At 43.3% G+C, this 15,290-nt stretch overlaps 1 protein-coding gene across 1 annotated transcript in view; it reads right to left on the reverse strand.

The window, feature by feature from the left end:
- Nucleotides 1-490: 490 nt before the first annotated feature.
- LOC111974459 (spondin-1-like) overlaps nucleotides 491-15,290 on the reverse strand; it is a 52,526-nt gene continuing 37,726 nt past the window's right edge. The window contains exons 5-7 of the mRNA XM_070446848.1: nucleotides 14,932-15,054; nucleotides 5,781-5,929; nucleotides 491-622 (exon numbers count right to left, since the gene is read on the reverse strand). Of these exons, the coding sequence (XP_070302949.1) occupies nucleotides 491-622; nucleotides 5,781-5,929; nucleotides 14,932-15,054 (404 nt within the window). The remainder of the gene's footprint in view (nucleotides 623-5,780; nucleotides 5,930-14,931; nucleotides 15,055-15,290) is intronic.

Raw genomic sequence — 15,290 nt, forward strand, 5'->3', positions numbered from 1 at the left:
CTTGTTGGTTATTACTGCATTGTCGGAACTAGAAGCACAAGCATTTCGCTACACTCGCATTAACATCTGCTAACCATGTGTATGTGACAAATACATTTGATCTGATTCGATTTGATGTGACTAGGCAATCAGGAAGATGATAAACAGAGTAGCAGTAGTGTATGTGAAGAGTGTGAAAGAACGTGAACGTGTGTTTGTGTGCGAATGTAGTGAGTGTGTGTGGTGTCAATATGCATGTGAGTGTATGTAGTGTGTGTGTGTGTATATGTGTGTGTTGGAATGTCAGTGTAGTATGTGTGAGTGTGTGGGTAGACTCCAGTGAGTGTGCATAGAGCCAGTGCAAGAGAGTCAGTGTAAATAGTCCGGGTAGACAAATTTTGATTAACTGTTGAGCAGTATTAAGGCTTGGTGGTATAAGCTGTTCAGGAGCCTTTTGGTCCCAGACATGGCGCTCTGGTACCCCTTGCTGTGCAGTAGCTAAGAGAACAGTCTATGACTTGGGCGGATGGAGTCTGAAAATGTTTAGGGCCTTCCTCTGACACCACCTGGTATAGAGGTCCTTGATGGCAGGGAGCTCGGCCCCAGTGATGTACTGGGCCATACGCTCTATCTTTTTGAGGCTCTGAGGGCCCATGTCAAATATTTTCAGCCTCCTGAGTGGGAAGAGGCGTTGTCATACCCTCTTCACGACTGCTTTGGTGTGTTTGGACCATAGTAGGTCTTTAGAGATGTGGTCACAGAGGAACTTGAAGCTCACAACTCACTACAATACAGCCCCGTCGATGTTTCCTGTAGTCCACGATCAGCTCCTTTATCTTGCTGATGTGATGGAGAGGTTATTGTCCTGGCACCACACTATCAAGTATCTGACCTCCTCCCTATAGGCTGTCTCATCATCGTCAGTGATCAGGCCTTAATGATGTTTTTGGAGTCGTGCATGGCCACACAGTTGTAGGTGAACAGGGAGTACAGGAGGGGACTAAGCACGCACCCTGAAGGGCCCCAGTGTTGAGGGTCAGCATGGTGGATGTGTTGTTGCCTACCCTCACCACCTGGGGGTGGCCCGTCGGGAAGTCCAGGATCCAGTTGCAGAGGGAGGTGTTCAGTCCCAGGGTCCTTAGCTTAGTGATGAACTTGGAGGGCACAATGGTGTTGAATGCTGAGCTGTAGTCAATGAACAGCATTCTCACGTAGGTGTTGTCCAGGTGAGAAAAGGCAGTGTGGAGTGCAATAGAGATTGTGCCATCTGTGGATCTGTTGTGTTGGTATGCTGATAATAGCGGGTCCAGGATGTCTGGGATGATGGTGTTGATGTGAACATTGACCAGCCTTTCAAAGCACTTCATGGCTACAGATGTGAGTGCTACGGGGCGATAGTCATTTAGACAGGTTACCTTGGCATTCTTGGGCACAGGAACAATGGTGGTCTGCTTTAAACATAGGTATTACAGACTGGGTCAGGGAAAGGTTGAAAATGTCAGTGAAGACACCTGCCAGCTGGTCAGCGCATGTATTAAAGCGCTGCATTAAGGCCTGCAGTGTGAACAAGGCTTATCATCATGGGATCTGGTGACAGCCAATCATGTTTACCCCAGCAATCTCCACTGAAAACAACAGGCTATATAAATCATCTCTCTTTCTCCTCTGCCATGTAGAGTACTATGCAATATTCCATATGTAATATTTTCACATCTCCCTAGGGAGAAGGTAATGGTTTGATCCTGTTGCTTTCTACCTGGTTTAAATTGAGGTCTGTTCAGTGGGTTGGGGGAATGGATCATGTACCACCCCCCACTGGGATAATATTCTACAGAGAGCTACCTAGAATATCAAATAATAGCTGACACAAGTGGGTGAAAAGAACTATCAACCATTTTATGTCATCAATTCTCTTGTCACTCAACAGTACTGTAACTACTCTGCACTGTAGGGTTAAAACTGAAGCCAACCGTGCTTTGCGGCCGTCTCTCCATAAATCCTCTATTTGCTCTAATCGTTTGGAGAAGGTCCAGGAGGACTAATACAGATAGCAGACAGTATTGTGGATAATACAGCCTTGTGGATAGGTGGCGGTGATGACGCACAGAGCCCAGCTCTCACAGTGTGCTCTCATCATGTGCCGTGACTCCAGGTCTTCAATATTACCCTACAATAATACACTCTATGGGCCCATCTGCTACACATCTAGCAAAGGCTATTTAAAGAATAGCGAGAGAGAGAAGGAGAGAGAGAGAGAGAGAGAGAGAGAGAGAGAGAGAGAGAGAGAGGAGAGAGAGATTGTACAGAAAGAGGAGAAGAAGAGAGAGGGGAGAGGTTTGGAGAGAGAGAGAGAGAGAGATGGAAAGAGAGATAGATGGAAAAAGGACAAGTAACAAAGGGAGTGGGAGAGAGTTGTGAAAGACCAATCAAACATTGAAAATATGGTGAGAAACTGAAACAGAGGAATATTTTTACTAGAGGTAAAAACTGGCTAACTATATTTCAATATTTATAATTATTGAACAAGAGAGGAGCTCTCATACCTAGGAACATGAATGTATCTATTAACTTTGCATGAATGTGTATCTCTACCTAGGATTTGAGGTCATCACCAGTTGCAAGGACATTCTCCTGAACACCGGGCTAGCTGTAAATGGTTAGATGTAGATGAGACAGATAGAATCGTTGCTTGAAACTTGTGGTCTCTACATATACATACCATATTTCTCTCGAGAAAATTGTACATTGTTTTTTTGCTTGACTGCATTTGATGACGTATAACATAACTTATAACATTTGTCCAACCGTAATGGTTTTGCTCAGCCATAGTTCTTTGTTGACCGAATGCGACCAGGGACGGAGGTCTCCGCGTGTGCAAAATTTCGTGTTCATTGAACCTCCTGATACTGATTGGACATATACAAGAACTTGGGACCCAAATCTGCATAATGAGTTGCTTCTGTCTGCTAACTCCCCCTTGTTGGTGGTCTGTGAGGCATGAAGCTCGTGAGCGCTGTGTGGTAGCCCGTCTAAGTCCGGCGGTGCAGAGCTCTGCAACTTTTAGGAGCGAACTATACTAGGACCGATTAAAGCAGACCATTAACCAACAGTTTGCACATGATCCTTATAGTGACAGAATGTTTTGTCTCGTCATTTAGGTCATCGCTTGTGGAAATCATTATGCAAAAGGTATTGGAATACTTCAACACATCTTTGAAAACATTCATGTTCCAAATTCCATGGCTTCATTTACTTCTCTGGCTGCAGGTGGCTCACTAATTGAGTAACTTGGAGTTATAAGGTGCCCATTTCAAACGGCCTCGTACTCAATTCGTTTGCTCTGTTACAATATGCATTATTGATTAATTGCGATGAATAACACTTCTCTAGTTCTAAAACGTTTGAATTATTTCTCTGAGGTGAAACAGAACTCATTTGCAACACACTTCCTGTCAGGAAGTGAGATTTCTGAAATCGAGGTCCTGTTCTAGGGCCTGCCTATAATGGGCATGATACGTATTAGTAATACATGCACGTCATAACCTTCCACCATAGTCAAGAGGCAGTGAGAGAAGAAATGGGTGATTATCTTTGTCTGAGGTGGAATAAATCCTCTTGGAATGACGTGTGACATTTCCTGTTTTTCTGGAACGCGAGGTGGACCTGGAATTGCCTTCTGGAAAGCTGTCGTTATAGGCGACTACTATCTCCGCTTTGATTTGTTTGATACATGTCACAATATCATCGTAAAGTATGTTTTTTTCAATATATGTTTTATTGATTATTGAAATTTTTTCGGGACGTTAGGCGTGTTGCTTTGTCTGCGTATGTTCAGGAAGTGAGACTCGCGCCACTTGGCTAGTGTGCTTGCTAATTCAAGAGGGACAAAGGACGTTCTAAAACCAAACAACGACTGTTCTGGACAAAGGACCCCTTGTACAACATTCTGATGGAAGCTCATCAAAAGTAGGACCCATTTTATGATGCTATTTCATATATCTGTCGAACTGTGTACTATTAGTTTTGCGCCCAGGTTTTGGGCACTATCTCGCCATAACGTAAGCCTTATGTCTATATGAAGTTATTTTTAGAATTCTAACACTGCGATTGCATTAAGAACTAGTGTATATATACAACATGTATTTTTTAGTCATGTTTATAAATAGTTATTTGGTCAGAATATGTGACTGTCAGATAAATATCCGGACGTTGTGGGAAAAAGATGCTACGTTAGCACAATGTATAACCACTGATTTCAGCTCTAAATATGCACATTTTCGAACAAAACATAAGTGTATGTATAACCTGATGTTATAGGACTGTCATCTGATGAAGTTTATCAAGGTTAGTCAAAAATTATATATCTTTTGCTGGTTTGTTACGATCGCTAACTTTTGCTGCTGGGAAATGGCTTGTGTTTCTGGCTATTGTGGTAAGCTAATATAATGCTATATTGTGTTTTCGCTGTAAAACACTTAATAAATCGGAAATATTGGCTGGAATCACAGGATGCCTGTCTTTCATTTGCTGTACACCATGTATTTTTCAGAAATGTTTTATGATGAGTATTTGGGTATTTGACGTTGGTGTCTGTAATTACTCTGGCTGCTTCGGTGCTATTTCTGACGGTAGCTGTGATGGTAGCAGCAATGTAAAACTGATTTATACTTCAAATATGCACATTTTTCGAACAAAACATAGATTTATTGTGTAACATGTTATAGGACTGTCATCTGATGAAGTTCTTTCTTGGTTAGTTTGGTTGGATCTTGGTTAGTTAGGTTGGCTTTGTGCATGCTACCTGTGCTGTGAAAAATGTCTGTCCTTTTTTGTATTTGGTGGTGAGCTAACATAAATATACGTGGTGTTTTCGCTGTAAAACATTTTAAAAATCGGACATGTTGGCTGGATTCACAAGATGTTTATCTTTCAAATGCTGTATTGGACTTGTTAATGTGTGAAAGTTAAATATTTCTAAGAAATATATTTTGAATTTCGCGCCCTGCACTTGAGCTGGCTGTTGTCATAAGTGTACCGGCGTCGGGCTTGCAGCCTGAAGAAGTTATACTGTAAATACCAAGTAGACACGATCTACTTTGAATATCCAAAGGAAGTAGATAACGCAACAGTGTCCACCATGCATTTCCCAGCTATGAAGTATAAAACCTCATAAAGGGGCAGGTTGAGAGACTTACTGAATGTAATTAATTAAAGTACTCTGTAGCGCACGGATCGATCAGAACGCCCACTGAGATATGAAAACTCCATTATTTACTGTACTGATACCACAGCCACCTGGATTATCCAGAGAGTAAAGTCATTGGCTGGCCCATATAGATATAATTACTAGAATGGGAAAAGCCCCTCAAACCCAGGCAAGTTGAACAATGACTTGAATGGGGATGGTGATTCAAATAATTTTTATGGGTTTGCTATCCTTGACATCCATAAAAGACTCATAGATCCTCCACTGCAGTAGCAATAGCACTACCAACATGTTTATAATGGATTCTCAAGCTTTCAACCACATTTGAACAACATTGCTTCCCCACTCAGAATACAATGCTAATCTGGACTTCATTTGAGGACGCAGTGAAGCATAATCGGAGAGTGATCCGATCATCTTGGTCAGATAAAAAGTGACATATTGTAGCGACCTTAACCCAACACCCAGAACATCAGAAAGGGATGCAGATCTCTTGGCGTAACAGATAAGGTGTTGGCTTGTCAATCGTTGGACCCTAAAATATGCTGCAATATCAATAGCAAGTGTACGTGCATAAGGCCATGCCAAGTCTTACCTTCTGCCTGATCTCTTCCTCCATGGAGACAGGTGATCCCAGCTCGGCCACCTTCTGGATGCCCTCGCTGGCGTAGCCACCATACTCCCACAGCACGTAGTTCTTAGAGTGGGACGCTCCGATGATGGCCGACCAGTGGTTAGCACGCCCTGGTGAGGTTAAGAAACAAAACAACATCAGAATTATCATCATCTCTTACAATCCAGGAGGCAGGCTGGCCAAACATTTGTGCCAGTGAAAGGTTTGCACCTATTCCCATTCCGCAAGGCATAATAGGTAGGTAGGTAAAAGGTGTGTGTATAAAAATGTGTATAAAAAGTGAAAAGGATAAGATTAATGTAAGGTTACGGAATGTTCTGTTTCTTATTCACTTTGAAAATGACAGATAATGATTCATATAGAAGTAATGTACATATCAGATCGTGACACAGTAATTACAGTATTATTTTACCGATTTTTTGACTTCAGAGGCTCAGTACCTAACTCTCTCTGTAGACATTTACGCTAGATTGCAATGAACAGGTAGAACTTAACACGCTCCTGCAGCTGGTCTAGATTCTCTACTCCTGCCCCCAATGAAATATTGACGAGTAAGGCTGATGAATATAAAAAAAATACTTATTTGAGTATAAGAATAGTAGGCTAGACCATCAACATTAGTTTTCCATTCATACAACATGTCGGTAAACAGTAGACAGTAGATTTGCAGTGGTAAACAAGGAAATATTTTATTTCAGATGTAGAGAATTATTGTCAAATAGATAAATCGCCGTTAGTCTGCTCATAAAGTAGGACTATGTTGTTCTGATGATAATACCAACCAGAGGGTGAAATAGTCTGATAACCTTGACATCTACGTTAGGGAGCGGTAAATCGCTGGCCAATGTGGGTTGCAATTGAGATCAGTTGTGCGGGTGACTTTAGTGTGTATTGATGGTTTAACGAGAGATCAGTTGTGCGGGTGACTTTAGTGTGTATTGATGGTTTAACGAGAGATCAGTTTGTGCGGGTGACTTTAGTGTGTATTGATGGTTTAACGAGAGATCAGTTGTGGCGGGTGACTTTATGTGTGTATTGATGGTTTAATGAGAGAATCAGTTGTGCGGGTGACTTAAGTGTGTATTGATGGTTTAAATGAGAGATCAGTTGTGCGGGTGACTTAAGTGTGTATTGATGGATTAATGAGAGATCAGTTGTGCGGGTGACTTTAGTGTGTATTGATGGTTTAATGAGAGATCAGTTTTGCGGGTGACTTTAGTGTGTATTGATGGTTTAATGAGAGATCAGTTGGCAATAATCTGGTGGCTTTCGATGGTTGCAATTGGTCCGTACCGTCTATTGCAATGTTCAGAGAGACACAATAACAATCTGTACAAGGCTATAAACAAGTAGGAAAACTTATATCCGGAGGCTGCTTTTCTGATTAACGGCGGTTTCAATTCCGTGTCATTTAGACACATGATGCCCAACTTCCATCAACGAGTCTCCTTCGCGCCACTAGGGGCGAAAAGCCCTAGACCACTGTTATTCTACCCACAAGCAGGCATACAAGGCCCTGTCTCATCCGCCATTCGGCAAATGAGATCATGACTCCGTACAACTGACTTACCTAGTTAAATTAAAATAAATTAACATCGCAGACAACCCTGAGGCTACGGCTGAGGACTGGAACAAATATGAGAAATCCTGCTATGACCTCCGCAGAGTAATCAAACAAGCAAAAGGACAATATAGGAATATGGTGGAATAATATTACACAGAAGCTCAAACACGAAGTACCCGTTGAGAAATGGTCACCAGAATCAGATAGTATGCTACAGCGCTGATTGGAATATGTTTCGAGACTCCGCCGATAAAATCAACGAGCCAACCACGTCCGTCACCAGCTTCATTAGGAAATTCATCTGTGACATTGTCCCCACAGTGAAGGTTCGTTGCTTCTCCAATCAAAATCCCTGGATTAACACCAAGGTTGGTGCTAAACTAGAGGTCAGGGCTACCATACACAGACGTATCGCTCCCCAGTGGTGCAGCGTTCTAAGACACTGCATCTCAGTGCTAGAGGTGTCACTACGGGCCCTGGTTCGATTTCAGGCTGTATCACAACCGGCCATGATTGGGAGTCCCATAGGGCGGCGCACAATTTGCACAGCGTTGTCCGGGTTAGGGTTTGGCCGGGGTAGGCCGTCATTGTAAATAAGAATTTGTTCTTAACTTCTTATGGCTGCAATCCTGGTAACGGGATGATATGACAACAGCCAGTGAAAGTGCAGGGCGCCAAATTCAAAACAACAGAAATCTCATAATTAAAATTCCTCAGACATACAGTACATGTGTCTTGTACCATTTTAAAGGTAATCTTGTTGTTAATCCCACCAAAGTGTCCGATTTCAAATATGCTTTTCAGGGAAAGCAGCACAAACGATTATGTTAGGTCACCACCAAGCCACAGAATAAGCACAGCCATTTTTCCAACCATAGATAGCAGTCACAAAAAGCACAAATAGAGATAAAATGATTCACTAACCTTTGATGATCTTCATCAGATGACACTCATAGGTCTTCATGTTACACAATACATGTATGTTTTGATTGATAAAGTTCATATTTATATAAAAAAATCAGAGTTTACATTGGCGTGTTACGTTCACTAGTTCCAAAAACATCCAGTGATAGTGCATAGCCACATCTATTCAACAGAAATACTCATCATAAATGTAGATGATAATACAAGTTATACACATGGAATTATAGATATACCTCTCCTTAATGCAACCGTTGTGTCAGATTTCAAAAAAACTTTACGGAAAAAGCAATCCGTGCAATAATCTGAGACGGCGCTCAGAACTATAGTGAAATTAGCCGCCATGTTGGAGTCAACAGAAACCAGAAATTACATAATAAATATTCCCTTACCTTTGATGATCTTCATCGGAATGTACTCCCAGGAATCCCAGGTCCACAATAAATGCTTGATTTGTTCGATAATGTCCGTTATTTATGTCCAATTAGCTACTTTGGTTAGCACGTTTGGTAAACAATTCCAAAGTCACAAAGGGCGTTCACTAAAACGTGACGAAATGTCCAAAAGTGCCGTAACAGTCAGTAGAAACATGTCAAACGATGTATTGAATCAATCTTTAGAAGGTTGTTAACATAAATCTTGAATAACGTTCCAACCGAAGAATTACATTGACTTCAGATGAGCGATGGAACGGAGCTCCCTCTTATGTGAACGCGCATGGTCAAAGCATGGTCACCTCATGGCAGTGGTGACTAATTCTCCTCTCATCCGGCCCCCCTTCACAGTAGAGTCATCAGACAAAGTTCTACAGACTGTTGACATCTAGTGGAAGCCGTAGGAAGTGAAAACTCATCCATATCTCGCTGGGATTTCAATGGGAGCTTGGTTGAAAGCACCAGCCTCAGAATTTCCACTTCCTGTTTGGATTTCTTCTCAGGTTTTTCCCTGCCATATGAGTTATGTTATATTCACAGACATAATTCAAACATTTTTAGAAACTTCAGAGTGTTTTCTATCCAATACTAATAATATTATGCATATATTAGCAACTATGACTGAGGAGCAAGCCGTTTACTCTGGGCACCTCTGTGCACCTTTAATCCAAGCTACTCAATACTGCACCTGCAGCCATAAGAAGTTAACTGACTTACCTAGTTAAATTAAAATAAATTAACATCGCAGACAACCCTGACGCTACGGCTGAGGACTGGAACAAATATGAGAAATCCCGCTATGACCTCCGCAGAGTAATCAAACAAGCAAAAGGACAATATAGGAATATGGTGGAATAATATTACACAGGCTCCGACGCCCGCCACATGTGGCAGGGGCTACAGTCCATTACGGATTACAACGGAAGACCCAACTGTGATCTGCCAAACAATGCCTCTCTACCAGACAAACTCCATGCATTTTATGCATGCTTCGTCAATAACAACATTGTGCCAGGTGTGAGTGCCGCCACCATTGCTCTCTGAGGCTGAAGTGACTAAGGTCTTTAATCAGGTCAACACCCGCAAGGCTGCGGAGCCTGACGGTATTCCATGGCATGTTCTAAGAGCATGCAAAGAACAGCTGGAAAGCTGGAAACCTTGCTGTCCCCAGTCCGCCTGGCCTTGCTGCTATTCCAGTTTCAACTGTTCTGCCTGTGGTTACGGAACCCCTACCTGTCCCAGACCTGCTGTTTTCAACTCTTAATGATCGGCTATGAAAAGCCAACTGAGATTTATTCCTGATTATTATTTGACCATGCTTGTCATTTATGAACATTTTGAAATCTGGCTCTCTCTAATTTTCTCCTTCTCTCTTTCTTTCTCTCGGAGGACCTGGGCCCTAGGACCATGCGTCGGGACTGCCGCCGTGGTGACTCCTTGCTGTCCCAGTCCGCCTGGCCTTGCTGCTATTCCAGTTTTCAGCTGTTCTGCCTGCGGTTATGGAACCGCCACCTGTCCCAGACCTGTTGTTTTTCAACTCTTGATGATCGGCTATGAAAAGCCAACTGAAAATTATTATGATTATTATTTGACCATGCTTGTCACTTATGAACATTTTTGAACATCTTGGCATAGTTCTGTTATATCTCCACCCGGCCACAGCCAGAAGAGGACTGGCCACCCCTCATAGCCTGGTTCCTCTCTAGGTTTCTTCCTAGGTTTTGGCCTTTCTAGGGAGTTTTTCCTAGCCACCGTGCTTCTACCACTGCATTACTAGCTGTTTGGGGTTTTAGGCTGGGTGTCTGTACAGCACTTCGAGATATTAGCTGATGTACGAAGGGCTATATAAAATAAAATTGATTGATTGATTGATTGAAAGCATATTCATGGTAATTTTCAACCTCTCCTTGTCCCAGTCTGTAATCCACATGTTTTAAGATGACTACCATCATCCCTGTTCCTAAGAACTCTAAGACTTCATGCCACAATGACTACCGCCCTGTAGCACTCACATCTGTAATCATGAGGTGCTTTGAGTGCCCGGTTATGGCACACATCAACTCCATCATCCCAGACACCCTAGACGCACTCCAATTTGCATACTGCCCCAACAGACCCATAGACAACGCAATCTCAATTGCAATCCACACTGCCCTCACCCACCTAGATAAGAGGAATACCTATGCGCGAATGCTGTTCATTGACTACAGCTCAGCGTTCAACACTATTGTCCCTTCCAAGTTCGTCACCAAACTTAGGACCCTGGGACTGAACAGCTCCCTCTGCAAGTGGATCCTGGACTTCCTGACGGGCTGACCCGAGGTGATGAAGGTAGGCAAACATCACATCCGGGGGGGATTGAGAGCTTCAAGTTCCTTGGTGTCCAAATCACTAAGGACTTAAAAAGGTCCACACACACCTCAGGAGGTTGAACATGTTTGGCATGTGCCCTCTAATCCTCCAAAAGTTCTACAGATGTACCATTGAGAGCATCTTGACTGACTACATGGCTGCTTGGTATGGCAATAGCACCGTCCTTGAGCGCATGGCCGAACAGAGGGTGGTGCGGACAGACCAGTACATCATTGGGGCCGAGCTCCCTGCCATCCAGGACCTCGGTGTGAAAGGAAGGCCAGAAAAGTTGTTAAAGACTCCTACCAGTCAAGCCATAAACTGTTCTTTCTGCTTCCGCACGGCAAGCGGTACCGGTGCATCAAGTCTGACACCAAGAGGCTCCTGAACAGCATCTATCCCCAAGCCATAAGACTGCTAAATAGCTAACTAAATTGGTACACGGACTCTCTGAGTTGACACTTATTTTTGCACAGTCTCTGTGCACACTCACAGTGCCCTCCCTACACACTCACACACACTGACACTCCAACACACACACAAACACTCACTTTATAATTTGCTCACACACACATAATATGCACAAACATTTATACTGACTCCACACACACGCACACCCACTCACATACAATCATCATATACACCGCTACTACTCTGTCTATCATATTGTAATGAACACGATGGGAGACAGAGAGCTGGTTTCAAGCGCAGGGTGCAGCAGGTGTTTAATTGTAAAGGACCACAGGAGGAGGCAGGTAGCTGGGTCCAGGGACAGGCAGAAGGTCATACATAGGGGGTCCAAAAGACAACAGTACAGGCAGGGAAAAGGCTAGTAACGTCATTCGGGAGATCAAGCAATAGGTTGATAACAGGAAATCCGATAGGCTAAAGTACAGGCAGGGAATAGGCGTCGTTAGTGAGGCAGGCCAAAACTATCATACACGGGAGGATTACATTACGGGAAAACCAGCACTCCCAATAGAAGTGTGTCACAAAACAAACAATACCTCTCAATGATGGGGTGCAAAGAACTGAACTAAATAGTGTGAGATAATGACATACAGGTGTGTGAACAGGTGATCAGAATTCAGGTGATTGGGATCTGGAGAGTGAGCTGCGTTCAGGGGATCTATGTGTCTGAGAGTGTGAGCTGGAAAGTGGGCTGGAAAGTGAGCTGCGTTCAGGGGATCTACGTGTTTGAGAGTGTGAGTTGGAAGCAGACGTTACACATATATCATGATACTCAGTCACCTTACCCCTATACATATCTACCTCTATCACTGCAGTATCCCTGCACATTGTAAATATGGTACTGGAACTGACTGACCCTGTATATAGTATGCTTACTTACTTTCTTGTGTTCTTCTTATTTCTTATTTTTATTTTCTGTGTGTCTTTTTCTACCTTATGTTATTTTTAGTATTAAATTGTTATTGATTACTACGTTGTTGAGTTTAGAGCTTGCAAGAAAGGCCTTTCACTGTACTTGTTCAAGTGACATTAAAAACTTGAAATAGCATACTGAGTTTCCAAATATAAAGTCAAACTTCGGTCTGCTGATGTAATATATTGTCCTCTCTTCACTTCCCAAGGTCAAAGACCTCCGAGTGGATAATTATCTTCTTTATTGCTACAAAATAAACTCATATCCCACTTCCTCTCCTCCTCATCCCTCCCTCCTCTCCTCGTCAAGAGCAACTCACACATATTATCGGAAAGTCTTTGTTCAGAAAAGGGAGGCTCTCTATCTGACAACTCAAATCCTTCTGTCTCATTTCCTTTTGCAATTTATAACACTCCTCTGGCGTGATGGGGTGTACACAGACACACACACACAAGCACACGCACACACACATGCACACACACACACACAAATAGGGGAAGTGGTCACCACAAACTCACTAAGGTTATTCCCTCTATATCCATCAGAACTGTATCCAATCTCGATCATATACTCTGATGTTCCACAGCCTATTTTCATATTCTCTAAAAAACTCCTTTATTTCTATTTCTCTTTCTCTCAGTCTAATAAGAGCCGTGCTGAATTTCTGGTCTAGTCTGTGTTCTGTCCTAACAGCAACGTGATTGCTATATTGCTCATATTTCAGCTTTGTGTGAGTCTGGTAGAAATGCTTTTGAGAACCCATATCCACAGTAGACATGAAATGACACCCTGGAATCCCTGGATGTAACATCAAATCCATCGAAACAACAGGGCAATTCTCTGGTACACTTAGCCACCTGAGTACCAGTCATGGCTATCTTGGCTGGGCTCTCTCTACCTGTCTCTCTCCTGAGTGTCTGAATGGGTTCAGGTAACCAGGAAACCTGCTGTCTATCTCCGCTCTCCACAGATAATGGTTGAAAAGTTTCTCAGTGGTGTATTACTTATTATAAACTGGGTGGTTCGAGCCCTGAATGCTGATTGTCTGACAGCCATGCTATATTAGACCGTATTCCATGAGTATGAAAAACCATTTATTTTTACTGCTCTAATTACGTTGGTAATCAGTTTATAATAGCAATAAGGCACCTCAGGGGGTTGTGATATGTGGCCAATATACCACGGCTAAGAGCAGTGTCCAGGCACTCCACGTTGTGTCGTGCTTAAGAACAGCCCTTAGCCGTGGTATATTAGCCGTATATACCATACCTCCTCGGGCCTTATTGTTTAACTATAGACAAACAGAGAGGGAAATAAAAGCTGTGCATGTGACGATGGAGGGAGCGAGGATAATAAAAAACATGCTAGCCTGTTTTAGAGTAACCTTCAACATCAGAATATATGGCATCGGCCCTTCACGTGTGCCTCTCTTCTGCTTGAAGGACAAATGGACGCCTTGTAAAAATATCAGCCTGACGTGACATTGTGCTGTATCTTCTTCTCTCTCTCCCTCTCTCTCTCTCACTCCTGCTGCTAGCAATGAAGAAGCAGACACTCACAGACCATCATGACCGTGGATAGCGTGTGAAAAACATTGCTAAAACCTCTTTTAGCAATGGTTCTATCTGTGTTTGATTGACAGTAGTTATAGAAAAAACACAGGCACATTAACAAATGGTCTCTACCAGATACAAATGATGCTTGGAGAGGAAGTTGTAGATGGTGATCTGCTGTATGTATGACAACCAGGGATGGTTACCTTGGCTATGACTTTGTGGTGGTGAGGAGAACTCAATTATGAAACCACAAAACCAATTATGGGTTTCCTAAGACACAGAGTGGAAACGCATGCATAAACAGCACACACACACACACACACACACAATGTAACATAGACAGACATCCACACAAACAGAAAGACATACAAACAGAAAGATACATACACACACATTCTCAAACACATACACTCCTGTCTCTCCTAAGCCAATAAATTAGGGTGTTGCTCGATCTGCAGGTTTATCTTACTGTGGGACTCCATGCTAATCATTATATTGATCTGGGCTGTGAGAGAGAGGAGTGTCTTAGAAGGAAGGAAGAGCCCAGTATCCCCATCTCCATTCACACCCTGCCTGCCTGCCGAGGAGTCAGGCTCAAGGTTATACAGTTCAGCACCACAGATCGAAGCCCAGGGCCAAGCTGGGGGAGGAATGAGACAGGGGCACAGCACCCTGGGGAGAGAGTATCCTGGGGTGACCATGGAGGTTGTAGTATCCTCGGTAGACTGTGATGCTAGGTAATTGAACAGTATTGCAATTTTATGAGTAAAGGGGTATTTTTGACGCAATGGAGGCACCAACTAGTGTAGCCCTGGGGTGAAATGGGGCACTAACTAAAGTTGTCTTTCAGGGATTAAATGGGGTATGTGCCTGGGTCATTTGGAAGTTATGGGGTACTTACGAGGGTAGTCTTTTGGGTGCACCTTCTCTGACCAGTTGCCATAGAAGGTGACTCTGTACTTGGCTGTTCCACAGGCACAGCAATCCAGCAGAGGCTTCTCTGTGGTCTCCCAATACAACGACTCTGAGAAGGGAGAGAAGAGAGGTTAATGGAGGAGAGGGTGGGAGGAGGTGGTGTAGGGGTGAGGGAGGGCGGGAGGAGGGTAGGAGGGAGGAGGGGGTAAGGGTGAGGGAGAGAAGGAGGGAGGGAGAGAAGGGTGCGGAAGGGAGGGAGTGAGGGAGGGGTAGGGGTGAGGGAAGGAGGGAGGGAGGTGTAAAGCTGTTCTTTTGATCAGTCTCTCTAAATTCTCTATCCAATGT

This window comes from Salvelinus sp. IW2-2015, linkage group LG15 (assembly GCF_002910315.2).
Source record: "Salvelinus sp. IW2-2015 linkage group LG15, ASM291031v2, whole genome shotgun sequence".
In the NCBI taxonomy this organism is placed as follows: Eukaryota; Metazoa; Chordata; class Actinopteri; order Salmoniformes; family Salmonidae; genus Salvelinus; species Salvelinus sp. IW2-2015.